The 17,977-nt window shown below is 45.9% G+C and overlaps 1 protein-coding gene across 1 annotated transcript in view; it reads right to left on the minus strand.

Moving 5' to 3' along the window:
- Window positions 1-17,573, minus strand: part of LOC140357898 (ubiquitin carboxyl-terminal hydrolase 43-like) — a 124,220-nt gene extending 106,647 nt beyond the window's left edge. The window contains exons 1-2 of the mRNA XM_072442453.1: window positions 16,907-17,573; window positions 1,726-1,872 (exon numbers count right to left, since the gene is read on the minus strand). Coding sequence (XP_072298554.1) covers window positions 1,726-1,872; window positions 16,907-17,524 — 765 coding nt within the window. The 5' untranslated portion in view covers window positions 17,525-17,573. The remainder of the gene's footprint in view (window positions 1-1,725; window positions 1,873-16,906) is intronic.
- Window positions 17,574-17,977: the final 404 nt, after the last annotated feature.

The following is a 17,977-nucleotide window of genomic DNA, read 5'->3' on the forward strand; positions in this document are numbered from 1 at the left end:
GACTAGACAGGACACTAGACTGGACACTAGACTGGACACTAGACTGGAGACTAGACAGGACACTAGACTGGAGACTAGACTGGACACTAGACTAGACACTAGACAGGACACTAGACTGGACACTAGACTGGACACTAGACAGGACACTAGACTGGACACTAGACAGGACACTAGACAGGACACTAGACTGGACACTAGACAGGACACTAGACTGGACACTAGACAGGACACTAGACTGGACACTAGACAGGACACTAGACAGGACACTAGACAGGACACTAGACAGGACACTAGACTGGACACTAGACTGGACACTAGACAGGACACTAGACAGGACACTAGACAGGACACTAGACTGGACACTAGACAGGACACTAGACTGGACACTAGACTAGACACTAGACAGGACACTAGACAGGACACTAGACAGGACACTAGACAGGACACTAGACTGGACACTAGACTAGACACTAGACAGGACACTAGACAGGACACTAGACAGGACACTAGACTAGACACTAGACAGGACACTAGACTGGACACTAGACTGGACACTAGACAGGACACTAGACAGGACACTAGACTGGACACTAGACTGGACTCCCACAGTAACGACTTGCACTTAAACACAAGCTCGTCTGAGCTCAGATCAACTTTTCTGAGTTTATTTTCTGAACAGACTCTGTGCATGATCCTCATTTGTCTCACAGTCTTTTTGTTTATTGCTTTGGACTAAAACAATTTTGTTAGACTAAAAAGAAATGTCTTTATGCAAGTAACATTCTTCTTTATTTGTGTACTGTAAGTACTTTTTAACGTATTAAATAGAACTAAATGCGATGGGAGTGACGACATGTAATCTTTACTTGGTAATAAGAAGTACAGGAGAACAGTCAAATGTCCGTAACTAATACACGTTATCAAGTGTGAGAGTAAAGGTTAGTCCAAAGAAAGGAGTAAAGGGAGGTGTTCCTAACCAACCCGAGCGAGTGAATGAAGTGCAGTCTTACATAATCCATGTAAATGAGTTTTATTCAGCATTCTGCTTTCAACTGTTGACCTTTTGCAGAAGCCCTGTTTGAAATGCCCAGCGTACAGCGACTGGCTCCACTGTGGCCCTTTAGAGAGGCCTATGGTTCAGGCAACTCGCGCTCAAAACAACACGTTACCGTGGTTACCGGTACAGAGCAAACCCTGGCAGAGCCCCTGTACTACTCTGCAGCTGATTCATCTGGACAGACAATGGAGGGACTGTGGACGTGAAGAATCCACCAACAAGTCTGCGGCAACCACAAAGTCACTCATGTCAAAGTCTCTCCACAAACTCCAAAGGCCTAACACCAAAGACAACAGACCTGTTTTCTGTTTGATGTTCACTCAGATTAACCCACATCTGTGTAAAGAAATGTTAAGCTATTGCATGTTCTCCATGCTTATCCAACAGTGCAATTCATCTCATGTTGGTCTATTCCACCACGAGACCACGATGTCACCAAAACAGCATAATTACATGTTAAATAACGGAGCTGTGATGCTGTTGCTGTTGTGTGAGGGTGCGTTTGTTTTCCGCACCTGCGATCTGGTTGTTTTTGTGCGTGGGCGACCTGTGAAGCAGTGATGAGCTTTTTTCCAAGCTGCATTTGGTTTCCGTACCTCCGATGCCGGGATTGTGTCTGGGTTTTGGGGGGTTTTGTTGAAGGGTTAGGGTGCGTTTGTTTTCCGTACCTGAGCAGGAGCGGCGGTGATGTTGTTGTTGTTGTGTGATGCCAGAGTCACGTCTTCATGAACACGGTCCAGGAGCCACAGCAGAAACTCCAGGGCGTCGTGCTGAGCGTTGCCCCTGAACTGAGCTCCGTACTTGGACACTATCGTCTGAAAGACACGAGGCGACAATCCTGGTTTAGTACTGAGAATAATACTTAGACTTTGACATACTTTTGTAGTGCGTGACTGATATCTGTGTTGTTTCTCTGCTGCGTACTGTATACCCTCATTCATCACACTGCTGCCACGGTAGATACTTAGATACACAAATGCCTCGTATTCGTGTGCCCATTTTGTGTGCGGCTTCTCCTCCTGCTACGGAATCGTAAAAGAGAACCTGCGACGTGAGCTTAGACACGTATGACATAGTATCGTATTTTCCGGACGATAAGTCGCACCGGAGAATAAGTCGCACCAGCCAAAAAATGCATAATAAAGAAGAAAAACACACATATAAGTCGCACCGGAGTATAAGTCGCACCAGCCAAAAAATGCATAATAAAGAAGAAAAACACACATATAAGTCGCACCGGAGTATAAGTCGCACCAGCCAAAAAATGCATAATAAAGAAGAAAAACACACATATAAGTCGCACTGGAGTATAAGTAGCATTTTTCCAAGACCAAGAACAGACATTTAATCTTGAAATGCACTTTAAAATAATAACAGATGAGAGAACATGGTGAATAGGTGTACGTATGCTAACGCTAACACCTTCAGCTACATGACGTATGCTAACGCTAACACCTTCAGCTACATGACGTATGCTAACGCTAACACCTTCAGCTACATGACGTATGCTAACGCTAACACCTTCAGCTACATGACGTATGCTAACGCTAACACCTTCAGCTACATGACGTATGCTAACGCTAACACCTTCAGCTACATGACGTATGCTAACGCTAACACCTTCAGCTACATGACGTATGCTAACGCTAACACCTTCAGCTACATGAGGCACAGACAGAACTGTGTTAAGTGTCTGGTATGTTAACGTAACATATGAACAGTTATTCAGATAACTATAGCATAAAGAACATGCTAACAGATAACTATAGCATAAAGAACATGCTAACAAGTTTACCAAAGCATCAGTTTTACACCAAATCACTAAATCCACTGAATTCTTCTTCCTCTGTGTCACTTCTAAACAACTCCACAAACTCCAGAGGAAGAGGAAGTGCAGATTCTTCTTCTGCGCCGCTTAGAGCCTAGAGCGCCCTCTTGTGGTCGTCAGTGTGAAAATAACGAATAATATCACATATAAATTGCTCTGGAGTATAAGTCGCACTCCGGCCAAAACTATGAAAAAAGTATATATATATATATATATATATATATATATATATATATATATATATATATATATATATATATATATATATATATATAATATAGTCCGGAAAATATGGTAAAGCTGTGTTCAAAAGGCTTTAGATCATGTTTAACTATGTTTATTGTCCCCGTAGGCAAATTAGCACTCTGTATTTGAGCTGGACTTTAACACACATTATTTTCAAAAATGCCTGAAAAAAAAAAGATCCTTTTCAAATGACGGCAAAAAAAAAGTTTGAACACAAAACAAATCGAGCGGAATACATGTTAGACTGTAATAATTGGCACATGTACTTCTGGCGAGCGCTGTAGACCTACTTGCACTGCGCTGCACCCTACTCCACTGAAAGCCCACATAATCCTCCTCTCCTCTAGAGGCCGCACACTTGTCATTACCTCTGCCACTCCAGCTCATAAACACACAACGTCATATTTATTTATCCTGCGAACGGCGAGTCCAGGCCGACCCGGAGCGGCGGCGTCCTCTCATTACCCGTCACAATAACTGCCATTATCCCGAGGGCCCGTTGTGTGGGCCGGCCCGCGTTATTGCTTTCCCTGCGCGGTGGTGATTAGCGAAGTTTCTCACGAGCCCAGAGTGACGTCAGCACGTGCCGCTCCGGGTGGGAAAAGGCCTGACCCAAAGCGGCAGAGTGGTTAACCATTAAGAACCAGCAGAGACACATACCAGGAAGCAAGGTCGCCGTGGGCAAGGTATTTGAATATTTCACCTCAAATACACGTAAAGTACAGCTTAAATACAAATAAAGAAATTCAAAAGTTGCACATCAGATCATGAAAGTATAATTATCAGAATTGTCAATGAACAGAATTCACAAAGATAAGAACTTGCTTTGGTGATTGAGTGCAACATAAAACACTGACCAATGATAAAATAACCTGTATAAAATCAAAAAGAAAAACAATTCCCCTCTCCCTCTGTCTCTCCTCTGTCCCTCCCTTCTCCCTCTGTCTCTCCTCTGTCCCTCCCTTCTCCCTCTGTCTCTCCTCTGTCCCTCCCTTCTCCCTCTGTCTCTCCTCTGTCCCTCCTTTCTCCCTCTGTCTCTCCTCTGTCCCTCCCTTCTCCCTCTGTCTCTCCTCTGTCCCTCCTTTCTCCCTCTGTCTCTCCTCTGTCCCTCCCCTCTCCCTCTGTCCCTCCCCTCTCCCTCTGTCTCTCCTCTGTCCCTCCCCTCTCCCTCTGTCTCTCCTCTGTCCCTCCCCTCTCCCTCTGTCTCTCCTTCTGTCCCTCCCCTCTCCCTCTGTCTCTCCTCTGTCCCTCCCCTCTCCCTCTGTCTCTCCTCTGTCCCTCCCTTCTCCCTCTGTCTCTCCTCTGTCCCTCCCTTCTCCCTCTGTCTCTCCTCTGTCCCTCCCTTCTCCCTCTGTCTCTCCTCTGTCCCTCCCTTCTCCCTCTGTCTCTCCTCTGTCCCTCCCTTCTCCCTCTGTCTCTCCTCTGTCCCTCCCTTCTCCCTCTGTCTCTCCTCTGTCCCTCCTTTCTCCCTCTGTCTCTCCTCTGTCCCTCCCTTCTCCCTCTGTCTCTGTCCCTCCTCTGTCCCTCCCTTCTCCCTCTGTCCCTCCCCTCTCCCTCTGTCTCTCCTCTGTCCCTCTCCTCTGTCTCTCCTCTGTCCCTCCCTTCTCCCTCTGTCTCTCCTCTGTCCCTCCCTTCTCCCTCTGTCTCTCCTCTGTCCCTCCCTTCTCCCTCTGTCTCTGTCCCTCCTCTGTCCCTCCCCTCTCCCTCAGTCCCTCCCCTCTACCTCTGTCTCTCCTCTGTCCCTCCCCTCTCCCTCTGTCCCTCCCCTCTCCCTCTGTCTCTCCTCTGTCCCTCCCCTCTCCCTCTGTCTCTCCTCTGTCCCTCCCTTCTCCTTCTGTCCCTCCCCTCTCCCTCTGTCTCTCCTCTGTCCCTCCCCTCTCCCTCTGTCTCTCCTCTGTCCCTCTCCTCTGTCTCTCCTCTGTCCCTCCCTTCTCCCTCTGTCTCTCCTCTGTCCCTCCCTTCTCCCTCTGTCTCTCCTCTGTCCCTCCCTTCTCCCTCTGTCTCTGTCCCTCCTCTGTCCCTCCCCTCTCCCTCTGTCCCTCCCCTCTCCCTCTGTCTCTCCTCTGTCCCTCCCCTCTCCCTCTGTCCCTCCCCTCTCCCTCTGTCTCTCCTCTGTCTCTCCTCTGTCCCTCCCCTCTCCCTCTGTCTCTCCTCTGTCCCTCCCTTCTCCCTCTGTCCCTCCCCTCTCCCTCTGTCTCTCCTCTGTCCCTCCCCTCTCCCTCTGTCTCTCCTCTGTCCCTCTCCTCTGTCTCTCCTCTGTCCCTCCCTTCTCCCTCTGTCTCTTCTCTGTCCCTCCCTTCTCCCTCTGTCTCTGTCCCTCCTCTGTCTCTCCCCTCTCCCTCTGTCCCTCCCCTCTCCCTCTGTCTCTCCTCTGTCCCTCCCCTCTCCCTCTGTCCCTCCCCACTCCCTCTGTCTCTCCTCTGTCTCTCCTCTGTCCCTCCCCTCTCCCTCTGTCTCTCCTCTGTCCCTCCCTTCTCCCTCTGTCTCTGTCCCTCCTCTGTCCCTCCCTTCTCCCTCTGTCCCTCCCCTCTCCCTCTGTCTCTCCTCTGTCCCTCCCCTCTCCCTCTGTCTCTCCTCTGTCCCTCTCCTCTGTCTCTCCTCTGTCCCTCCCTTCTCCCTCTGTCTCTCCTCTGTCCCTCCCTTCTGCCTCTGTCTCTCCTCTGTCCCTCCCTTCTCCCTCTGTCTCTCCTCTGTCCCTCCCTTCTCCCTCTGTCTCTCCTCTGTCCCTCCCTTCTCCCTCTGTCTCTCCTCTGTCCCTCCCTTCTCCCTCTGTCTCTCCTCTGTCCCTCCCCTCTCCCTCTGTCTCTCCTCTGTCCCTCCCTTCTCCCTCTGTCCCTCCCCTCTCCCTCTGTCTCTCCTCTGTCCCTCCCTTCTCCCTCTGTTTCTCCTCTGTCCCTCCCTTCTCCCTCTGTCTCTGTCCCTCCTCTGTCCCTCCCTTCTCCCTCTGTCCCTCCCCTCTCCCTCTGTCTCTCCTCTGTCCCTCCCCTCTCCCTCTGTCTCTCCTCTGTCCCTCTCCTCTGTCTCTCCTCTGTCCCTCCCTTCTCCCTCTGTCTCTCCTCTGTCCCTCCCTTCTCCCTCTGTCTCTCCTCTGTCCCTCCCTTCTCCCTCTGTCTCTCCTCTGTCCCTCCCCTCTCCCTCTGTCCCTCCCCTCTCCTCTGTCTCTCCCTCTGTCCCTCCCTTCTCCCTCTGTCTCTCCTCTGTCCCTCCCCTCTCCCTCTGTCCCTCCCCTCTCCTCTGTCTCTCCCTCTGTCCCTCCCTTCTCCCTCTGTCTCTCCTCTGTCCCTCCCCTCTCCCTCTGTCCCTCCCCTCTCCTCTGTCCCTCCCTTCTCCCTCTGTCTCTCCTCTGTCCCTCCCTTCTCCCTCTGTCTCTCCTCTGTCCCTCCCCTCTCCCTCTGTCCCTCCCCTCTCCTCTGTCCCTCCCTTCTCCCTCTGTCTCTCCTCTGTCCCTCCCCTCTCCCCATTAGAGTTAAAAATCAGCAGCTCAGTCACTTCGTCCTCTGATCCAGAGGTTGGCGGTTGGCTGATCATTTTAGTTTATTTCCCCTTTGAAATTTTTTCTGCCGCCAATAGATGAAAAGCTAACACCAAACCCGATGATGGAGCGCCTGATGTGTTTTTTAGGCGTTATTTCCAGTTCTAAAACATGATATGTCAAAGCAAAGGAACAAGAGCAAATTTAAAGGTCAACAACTATACAAAGAATGCAGAAAATGTGTCCTTTAACCGTTGATAATAACATATTTTTACACTGGACATATCACTTTTCTCCACATATCGCCTTAGATCTTGTCTGTAAACAGTCGACTACGCAGGGGGCAAAGAAAACCTCCTCCAGATCAGAACACTTCAAACGCACACATGCTGTCGCTCCAACGAGTCCTGGAATCTGTGAACGCACTGTGAAGACCATCCCAGGTTCATTTGACACTTGGCTAAGCTTAAAAATCACATTGAAAACACCAAACGCAAATGTAGTAAGTCACAGTTTTCCTTCTCCGTTCTCCGCTGCAGTCCGCAGGAGGAACAGGAACATGGCCCGGTGCCAAGAATCCAGCAGGATTTGTTGGTTTTACCTTCACTTCGACTCTGCCCTGCTCACGTGTTTGCCTCACATTCCCTTCAGCCATGAGAACTCACATTCACTGCATTGTTTCATTTATCTCAAGTATTTGTTCTTGTAAAAGAGAGTGGCCTGTCTTAGGATACAAACTGTATGGAATTATGTTGGTCAAACCTGGTTAAAATACACAGTGAGGGTTATTTACTAAAGCTTTTCCTGGATTACCACCTAATGACATCACAAGGTGGAGGTGACAAGTTTTCTTGAGAGAAAGACAGACTTTGAATGCAGATTGACTCAAACAGGAACATAACACGTGAGGAGAAATCCACTGTTCTCACCTGCAACGACTCACAATTTTAGACTTTATTTGTGGAATAAGAAAAAAAAACTAAAAACGTATTTTATCTTTTATATTTATTCTGACGACATAGATTAATGCTGCAAAAGTGGCTATTTTTGTTGTAATTTGAATGCACGGTAATTAATTAAATGACAAAAACAAAACAAGATTTTTTTTTTCTTTTTTTTTTTTCCAGAATAAAATATTTTATAATAATCTACTTCTGGTAAAATTTCAAATTTCAAAACGTGTTAACCTTTTTTCCCCTGAATCTATAATGATAATTCCAAGGTAAATATTTTGCTCATGATTTGAGCTATTTATATCTGAACATCTCAAAATGTATGATATCTTAAAAAACGAAATATAAAAAAAAATTAAAAATTAAATTTGAAATAATAAAAAATAAAAAACTAATCTTGGATGTGGATGCGGGCGCTGCAGATTATTAGAGCCTCCACCAGAGCAGCTGTGCTATTACTCAACATGCAATTCCATCCACTCAGGAACCACAGCGACCTTTGACCTCTCTGTGATCACAATCCGGCACCGAGTCCCAGTGTGCGCCCGACACCGGAAACATGTCACAACACACTAACACAGCGCACTCACTGGGATCAGCCCTGTGACGTCACCATGGAGATCCAACCAGAGAAACAGGCGACAACAAGATGCACAACGTGAAAAACTACACACAAATACCCCTAATGCAGTTTTGTCTGGTCAATTTCAATACTGGATCCTCTAGGTCAAGCTTGGAGACGATACACCGACAATTTCAACACAAAATAACTGTTCATTCTTTATTTAGAACAGTTATATTGTGTTTTACGATATGTTTGGCCTGTGATCCACCTTGAACGCACGTCTTTTCTCGTGATAAAGCGGCGTATTTCCACTGAGCGCGCGTTAGCATCTGCTGTTTTATGGCAGTTGTGTTAAAGATTGAAAATGTGATAATTTCAGCGCAGAATAAAGCTAACATTATCCAAACCTAATGCATTACATAAAGAGATGTTAAAATGTGATTTAGAAGTGCAAAGAAGTGAAATAAATGCAGAAAAAGCTGAGGAGAAGTCGTTTTGCGTTTAATGTCTCGCTTTAGCCAAGTCTCACACAAACAATCTTGGAATTACTGAACTTCTCTTTGTGAATTGCTGTGATCTGCTGTTTGATTAAAAAGTATAATGCAGGTTAGGGCTGGGCCATCTGGGAAAAAAATACAGCAAAACTATGAAAAAAGGTGCTTTTTTCATTGTTTTGGCCAGGGTGCGACTTTTACTTATATTTAAACTTATATACTTATACTTATACTTACCCCGGAGCGACTTATAAGTGATATTATTTGTTATTTTCACACTTGCAACCGCATTTCACACTCCAGTGCAACTTATACATGTTTTTTTCTTCTCTACAATGCTATTTTTGGCTGGTGCAACTTATACTACGGTGCAATTTATAGTTCGAAAAATACGGTAATCAAGATTATTTTTGATTCGATATAATTGGTCTCTTCAAAAACTAAGTGAAAAAATAGCTTTTTGTAATAATTTCATGAACATAAACTATACTAGACTTTTAATCTGTGCCATTTAACACAATTCATATTACATTTTCATTTTCATGACCCGATCCGTCAATTTTGCGATTAATTGCACAGGAATAATTTAGATCATATAAGCCTGACCTGTAACTAGGCCTGACCCGCTTGACCCCGTGAAGATTTAAGTCAAATACCATGACAAAAAGATGCACGTACTTCCCATTTAACAGCACATTAACTTTCTAGAAATACAATAAAAGTGCGGCTTCATTTTTCCTTTTTTTGCTGTTATCCCGAGTCCACAGCCGCAGCAGATAAAGTGTGCTTGCCCAGCCTGAGGGGTTCTGTCTGGGCTCGCTCCACGCCACACTGCCTCCTCCTCCTCCTGGTCCTCCTCCTCCTCCTCCTCCTGGTCCTCCACCTCCTCCTCCTGGTCCTCCTCCTCCTCCTCCTGGTCCTCCTCCTCCTCCTCCTGGTCCTCCTCCTCCTCTTCCTGGTCCTCCTCCTCCTCCTCCTCCTCCTCCTCCTCCTGGTCCGCCTCCTCCTCCTCCTCCTCCTGGTCCTCCTCCTCCTCCTCCTCGTCCTCCTCCTCCTCCTCCTCGTCCTCCTCCTTGTCCTCCTCCTCCTCGTCCTCCTCCTCCTCTTCCTCCTCCTCCTCTTCCTCCTCCTTGTCCTCGTCCTCCTCCTCCTCCTTGTCCTCCTCCTCCTCGTCCTCCTCCTCCTCCTTGTCCTCCTCCTCCTCGTCCTCCTCTTCCTCCTCCTCCTCGTCCTCCTCCTCCTCCTCCTCCTTGTCCTCCTCCTCCTCCTCGTCCTCCTCCACCTCGTCCTCCTCCTCCTCCTCGTCCTCCTCCTCCTCCTCCTCCTTCTCCTCCTCTTCCTCTGCTCCTCCTCAGTCGGGACACTTCCACTGAATCTCCTCTGTCCAAACAAATCAAGTCCACAACGCTGCGCCAGCCGCAGTTATTATTTGAGTTTTATGATGAAAAATGCAGGAATTAAAAGTGCTGTATCTGTTTTTTATTGTCTTAAAAAAAAAGGTAATTTGAAACAGTTTGCAGCGTGTTTCTCACTTCTCGAACGGATTCCCAGCATCCGAATTATTCACCGCAGTCACGTTTATTAGCGCTTTTCGCAACGTCATGCTAATGCTAACAACAACTACTAGCATACTAACAGTGCACTTCCTGGTTTGCGGGGAATAAAATGCTTCATAATTAGATGCAAACACACACAAGACTAGCAATGTATGTCCAAAAGCCACATTAATCACATAATCTAACACTAACCCTAATCTTACCTTCATTTTGGGATAATAAATTATCAAAAATAAACATTTGCTGAGAAAAGCTCCGCCCCCAGAACGTATTCCGACACAGCGGTCTCGTTTTGACCCTAAGAGACACTTATAAACTATATCTATACAGGACAAAACTGATCTTACATCCTTACATGAGAAAAAAATCAGTTTAGGCCCTTTTAATATTCTCTTCATGAGTTTATGCTAAATGTGTCTTCCAAAACTCACTAAAATTGTATGCGCATAAATTTAAATTCACCTGAAGCGAGCATAAAATGATTTTAAGATGCTAAATGTGATATTTGCCGTTTAAATCCCTCCTTACTTGTGTGGTACTTTAAAATCTGCATTAAAAACAAGATGAAGACATTAGTATTGAGTATTAGTACCTAAAGTTTGAAATTTTGATATAGCAATTGTCAAGTTGATTATTTAAAGGTGCATTGAGAAAACTCGTCTTTGTCTTCTTTAGCGTTGCTTGACAATGTTTACAAGTCAAAAGAACTAAAATGGTGTGGGGCCCCTGTGCTGTAATGAGCCTATATATAATACATGACTATCGTCCCTAAATGTCAGAGGGCCACTAAATGCAGGAGACAGTGCTGATTATGGCTAAATGCCTCAGTAACATGTGATTATGTCAGACTTGACTCAGCAAAAGGCTCGTGTTAATGGCACCGGTCAAACAGGGCCTTAATTATAACGTGAAGATTCATCAATTATGCACCGTTATAATTTATTTGACTGTTGATGGTTTATCTATCGTTAGCTGTTTGTCCACGTCGTCCCCAAATTTGAGCTAGAACCCAATTTGTATAAAAATTCCACTGCCGTTGGTCGCTCACTACGGCAACACACGAGGGTCAGCTGAGGGTTTTATGTGTTTGGTGATTACGGCAGGCAGTCTACGATGTTTTACTGGTTCTATCGACAAATAAATGTTTCTTTGTGATTTCTATTTAACATTAATGAACGGCTAAAACTGACGACATACAATTTTAACTGTTTCTGGTTTGTAAATGATGTAAATAAAGTCAGGCTAACGGACTAGCTTGATTAACGCAAATTCGGTGAATGACTCGAAACTATTGCCTCAGCTGGAATGTTCCACAGTACGGCATTCAACTTTTAGATCTGGCATTTATTCACAGTCCTTTTATTTATTTTTACGAAATAGACTATTTATGAAAAAAAGAAAATGAAAAACGTGCATGATGTCGTACAGATCTGACCTGTAACTCGGCCGTCACACAAGACAGATAAGATTAAAGCCACACTATGGAACATTGCAGTGGGGCAGCGCAATTTTGTAAAAAATTTAACCAAAGAATTTTTTATTTTTTTTTAATCAAACAGCTATTTTTCTTTTGATTGTGATTAGATTTGTGATACATGTTTCAAAAGTTGGATCGTGTTCAGAGTGCTCATTATGTATTCGATTTCAATTTGATTGCATTACTATTGTGTAGCACTACATTCCAAGGCAAATGACAAAATCTCCATGACGACGAGCAGAAAAAGGTGTATGGACTTTAAAAACAAAGAGGAGCTTCATGGATTAATACTTGCTTATGTATGTCTACTTTTAAAACTATGCAAATTGTATGGTACAAGATGAACGTCAATGCAGGAAAACATTAAAGGTGCATTATGTAAACAGGTGGCGCTGCTAGACCAAGTTACAAGTCAGATCTGTGGAGTGGTGAGCCCGCTTACAGCAAGAATTTATGTTTTTCATGGTTACGTTTTTCACAAAATAAATATAGGAATAGACTAAATGAAAGATAGATTTAGAGGTTTAATGCTGTATAGTGGAACATTCTCTGCGATGCATCTCCATGGAGACACGCAGACGTGTTATAAATGCAACTTTAAAAAAAACAGAAAGAAATGTTGTTTGATTGGTGCAACACTTTTTTTTTGTCCAGCTTGGATTAGATACATGGACACACCCCTTTTAGTGGATAGGGCGTGTCTTTAATCAACCAAGACTTTTTAGTCGACTACAGCTCTGAAAACTACTGTCTATATTTTTTTAAATCATCATTGTGGAATCAAAATCAAGCCGAGTCCTTGAATGTTCGTGTCATGACAACAATACTATAAGCCTTGTGTTGCTGTGTCCTTGAGCAAGACACGTTTACCCATTCACTCATTCAATCAACCCACTGTGGCCACATAAAGTAGGTTGTTGGAAATTACTTTCGCTGCACCAACGATTAACAGACATACGGACAATGGAAAAGATCACACACAGACTTAACTTGGAAATCGACAAATTTGACATAAACTGGGTCAAATGGGACTCATAACATGGACATTAAAGTGATTTTCCAATTTTGACTTTTTTGTGTATTTCTTCTACCTGTTGTACATATGGATTATAGTTTTACACCAATCAAGCAGGTATTTGTGGAGAAAACATTGAATAATCTGTAGAAAATGACAGGAAGTGACATCACACCGGGGACACTCTTTTCAAATTCTATGCAGAATTTACACAAAAGAAACAACTTTTTTGACATCACAAAATAAAGCTGCTCTCACATATTTTATTCGGCAAAGTATTATTATTTTTACATTAGATACGTATTTGATGGGTCATTTCCTCGTGTGATGTCATCAATTCCAAACAGGAAGTGAAATTATAAACTTGAAAAATGTGCTATTCTTGAATAACATTTTGTATATTTCTAAATATTTGTATCTTTTTTATCTTAACTTAAGAAGTCGTCTAATTTTTTTTTTTTTTTTTTTTTTCCTTGGATGCCTTACTTTTCCTCCAGCCCCGTCTTGTCATGACTTTATTCTCTTATTTTTTCCCTCGCGTTTTAATTTCTATTGCAGTGGGGCAGCGATTTTGTAAAAAAAATAATATAAAAAAATAATATATAAAAAAGTATTTCGATCTTGATTAGAGGACAAGCTCTCCCAGCTCAACGTGCCTGACTCCACCTGCAGGTGGAGCACTGACTTACTGACGGATCGGACGCAGTGCGTGCGGCTGGGGAAGAATGTCTCTGACGCTCGGACTATCAGCACAGGACCTCCACAGGGCTGTGTACTTTCTCCCCTGCTCTTCTGCCTGTACACAAACTGCTGCACCTCCAGCCACAACTCTGTAAAACGAACTAAGTTTGCGGACGACACCACCCTCATCAGGCTCATCTCGGACGGAGATGAGTCTGTCTACAGGAGAGAGGAGGACCGGCTGGTGTCCTGGTGCAGCGGTAACAACCTGGATCTCAACGCCCAGAAAACAGTGGAGATGATCATGGACTACAGGAAAGTCACATCCCCCCCTCACTATCACAGACTCCCCCATCTCCACTGTGGACTCCCTCCACTTCCTCTGCACCACCATCTCCCAGGACCTCAAGTGAGAGCTCACCATCAGCTCCCTCATCAAGAAGGCCCAGCAGAGGATGTACTTCCTGCGGCAGCTGAGGAAAGCAAAGCTGACAGCGGAGATGATGGTGCAGTTCTAGTGCAGTTCATTGAGTCCATCCTCACCTCCTCCATAACCTCCTCCATCACCGTGTGGTACGCTGGAGCCACAGCCAGGGACAAACAGAGACTACATTGTGCATTGTGCCTCTGCTGAGAAGGTGATCGGCCGCAAACGTCTATCTCTGCAGGACCTGTAGGGCTCCTGGACGTGCAGGTCGGATCACAGCCGACCCTTTTCACCCCGGACAGACTTGAGCCACTCCCCTCAGGCAGGAGGCCACTCCCCTCAGGCAGTAGGCCACTCCCCTCAGGCGGGAGGCTCTGGTCCATACGGACAAGAACCTCCCCTCACAAGAACAGTTTCTTTCCCTTTGCCGTTGGACTCATGAACACTGCATAAGCACCTTGCACTCACTGCACTGTCACTTCTATTGCACTACTACATAACTTGACAGTTTATATTTTATTATGTACATATCATGCCGTTCAGTATTCATTGTTCAATGTTTTGTTGTTTGTGTTGCATCGAATCACCAGGACAAGTTCCTATGTATGTAAATTTAGTTTATCGACAAATGGAAATAAACCCTTTTCTGATGCTGATTCTGATGATATGTTTAAAAAGTTGGATCGTGTTCAGAGTGCTCGAGTATTGTGTAGCTCTAATTTTCAAGGTGAGGATAAAATCTCCATGACGACAAGTAGAAAAAGATGTATGGACTTTGAAAACAAGAAGGAGTTTCATGGATTAATACTTTGCTTATTTATATCTACTTTCTCCCCACTTTTTAATTGGTTCAAGCCATTCCATGGAATGGAACAAGTCTCTGTTCTTGCCATGGTTTCTTATTATTATTATTATTCTTATTATTGTTCTTGCATGGTCATTTTGCCACAACTCGGGCATTTTTGACCCCCTGAACATCGATGCATTTTTGACCCCCTAACATTGATGAATGTCACACATGGGGTTGTGAGAACGCCCGTCGCAACAGTGGCGACTAGTTCAAAAAATTAAAAACATGAAACGCTTAATCTTTGGCCTAGGCACATGAGACTTGGGACAGTGATAGAGCTACCTTTGACCTCTGACCTTTGACGAGTAAAACACACCTGGCAGCATCGCAAGTCAGCCATGTCGAATCAAAGTGGCACCGCCACGCTTGACTTTTTTTCTTCAAAATAGTACTTATAGCCAAAACAACACTTTTTGCATCTAAAGACATTGAAATGTAATAAATATCTAAAAGAATGTTGATATTCTTTACGGTCTCTGCATAACACGCCCTCAAAAAAGGCTTAATTTTCAGTGTTTTCAAGGACAAGTCACGCCTATTGGAATTGATCTACGGAACTCATATTACACTCACTAATGCGTTTTTATGTCTGATTGGAAATAAATACCAATGTAACAAATTTACTCTCTAGCGCCCCCTACCCATTGTGTGAAAAACTCAACATTGTCTGATTTGTTTGAAACTGAATGGATTATATTCTCCTCGACGCCATGAAAAAACGTGCATTACAGATATTGTGTATTTTTCACTATTGTCCAGCAGAGGCGCAATTAATGCCTTTTCTTCCTCTTCCTCTTTTATTTTGATTGGACATTTCCTCTCGTGCCGCGAGCTTGGCATTAGCATTAGAGTTAGCGTTAGCATTAGCGGCGGGTCTCTGTTGCTAGGTGACGGAGGTACAGGGAGGAGGGGGTGCAGGAGGCTCTCTCTCCTTTTCTTCCTTGATGTTATTTTATACAAAAATATTACTGTGACCACGCCCCCAGACTAACCCTGTGATAATGAAAAGACTCTGAGTCAGGAATTTGGTTCACGTCAAACTTTAACAAACTCCTCCGGGGGCGTTACGCTCACTGACCTCAAGTTGGTGTACGTCCTCTGGACAAGTGGGGCGGTCGCACGGAAAGGCGGTCGCGCGGGTGGCGAGAGCCATCATCACCGCTCTGCGGCTTTAATTCTTATTTATAATTTGTCTTTGCCTGTACATTTGATTTAAAAATAAAAATAAAAAAGGAACCTCTTTAAGTCCGGTCCACCTGTCGAGCACGTACACATACACTACACGTACACATACACGTACACGTACACTACACGTACACTACACGTACACTACACGTACACGTACACTACACGTACACGTACACGTACACTACACGTACACTACACGTACACGTACACTACACGTACACTACACGTACACGTACACTACACGTACACTACACGTACACTACGCGTACACGTACACTACACGTACACGTACACTACACGTACACTACACGTACACGTACACGTACACTACACGTACACTACACGTACACGTACACGTACACTACACGTACACGTACACTACACGTACACTACACGTACACGTACACTACACGTACACTACACGTACACGTACACTACACGTACACTACACGTACACTACACGTACACTACGCGTACACGTACACTACACGTACACGTACACTACACGTACACTACACGTACACGTACACTACACGTACACTACACGTACACTACACATACACATACACTACACGTACACTACACGTACACGTACACTACACGTACACGTACACTACACGTACACATACACTACACGTACACTACACGTACATGTACACTACACGTACACGTACACGTACACTACACGTACACTACACGTACACGTACACTACACGTACACATACACTACACGTACACTACACGTACACGTACACTACACGTACACGTACACTACACGTACACTACACGTACACGTACACGTACACTACACGTACACTACACGTACACGTACACTACACGTACACTACACGTACACTACACGTACACGTACACTACACGTACACTACACGTACGTGTACACGTAGTGTACGTGTACACTACACGTACACGTACACGTACACGTACACTACACGTACACTACACGTACGTGTACACGTAGTGTACGTGTACACTACACGTACACGTACACGTACACTACACGTACACTACACGTACACTACACGTACACGTACACGTACACTACACGTACACTACACGTACACTACACGTACACGTACCTTAAAATCCACGGACAGCTGCGGCGTGTACTCCAGCGTCCACATGGCCCGCACCAGCGCCGCCAGCTGCTCCGTCACCTCCCCCTTCACCTGCCCGGCCTCCTCCACCTTCCTCGTCCCGTAAATCCTGCTCAGATCCAACTTGTACCTCTCCAGCCCCAAATACTCCGCCAGCAGATCCGTGTTGCTCAAGCACTGCACCACCGCGTTCATGAAGCAGGTATTCCCGTGGTTCTTCAGCCCCAGCACGCCCGGCGTCTTGTCCCCGAACTGGAACGCGAGCCTGTCCCGTCCCGTGCAGAAGGGCGACGAGGAGGCGCTCGGCGTGCCTCTCCGCGCCACCTGCTGCGCCTCCGTCCTGGCGGTGATCACGGAGTTGAGAGTGCACTGCGCGCCGTGCCCGAACCCGCCGTCGTCCTCGTCCGCGTCCTCCCGCTGCTGCGCGTCGGAAAAGTGTCCCAAAGTGCCCAAACTCTTCAAAATCCGATTCATAAAAGTCCCCACGGATTTCAGCGGCTTCTTGCGAAACATCCTGCCCGGTTTGCTCTTCTTGTCTCTGCGCTTGTCGTCCCGGGTCGGCGTCAAAGCGCTCAACGCGTCCTTCTCCTGCTTCTCCATGATCCGCTTTTATTTCTAACGGTCTTTGCGCTTTAAACGTTCGAAATCCTGCTCGTCCTAAACGCGGCGTGTCCACTTTGGGAGTTTGGGACGGCAGCAGGCGTCCTCCGGAGCGTGGCGGCGGCGGCGCGTGAACGTGGTGACATCCCGGGACCGGGCCGGAGAACGTAAACAACAACAAAACACATCGGCGCGCATTGTTCCGACCGCGTCCCCCGGTGTGCACTTGGCCCAAGCGCGCGCGCTCACGGCCCGCTGTCACCCACACGAGCGAGCGGAGTGACGTGCGGGGTGTGCGTGAGTGTGCGTGCGTGAGTGTGCGTGCGTGCGTAAGTGTGCGTGCGTAAGTGTGCGTGCGTAAGTGTGCGTGCGTAAGTGTGCGTGCGTAAGTGTGCGTGCGTAAGTGTGCGTGCGTAAGTGTGCGTGCGTAAGTGTGCGTGCGTGCGGGCCGGG

Source organism: Eucyclogobius newberryi, unplaced genomic scaffold (assembly GCF_026437365.1).
Source record: "Eucyclogobius newberryi isolate DKJ021-1_F unplaced genomic scaffold, fEucNew1.0.hap1 SCAF_13, whole genome shotgun sequence".
NCBI classification, from domain to species: domain Eukaryota; kingdom Metazoa; phylum Chordata; class Actinopteri; order Gobiiformes; family Gobiidae; genus Eucyclogobius; species Eucyclogobius newberryi.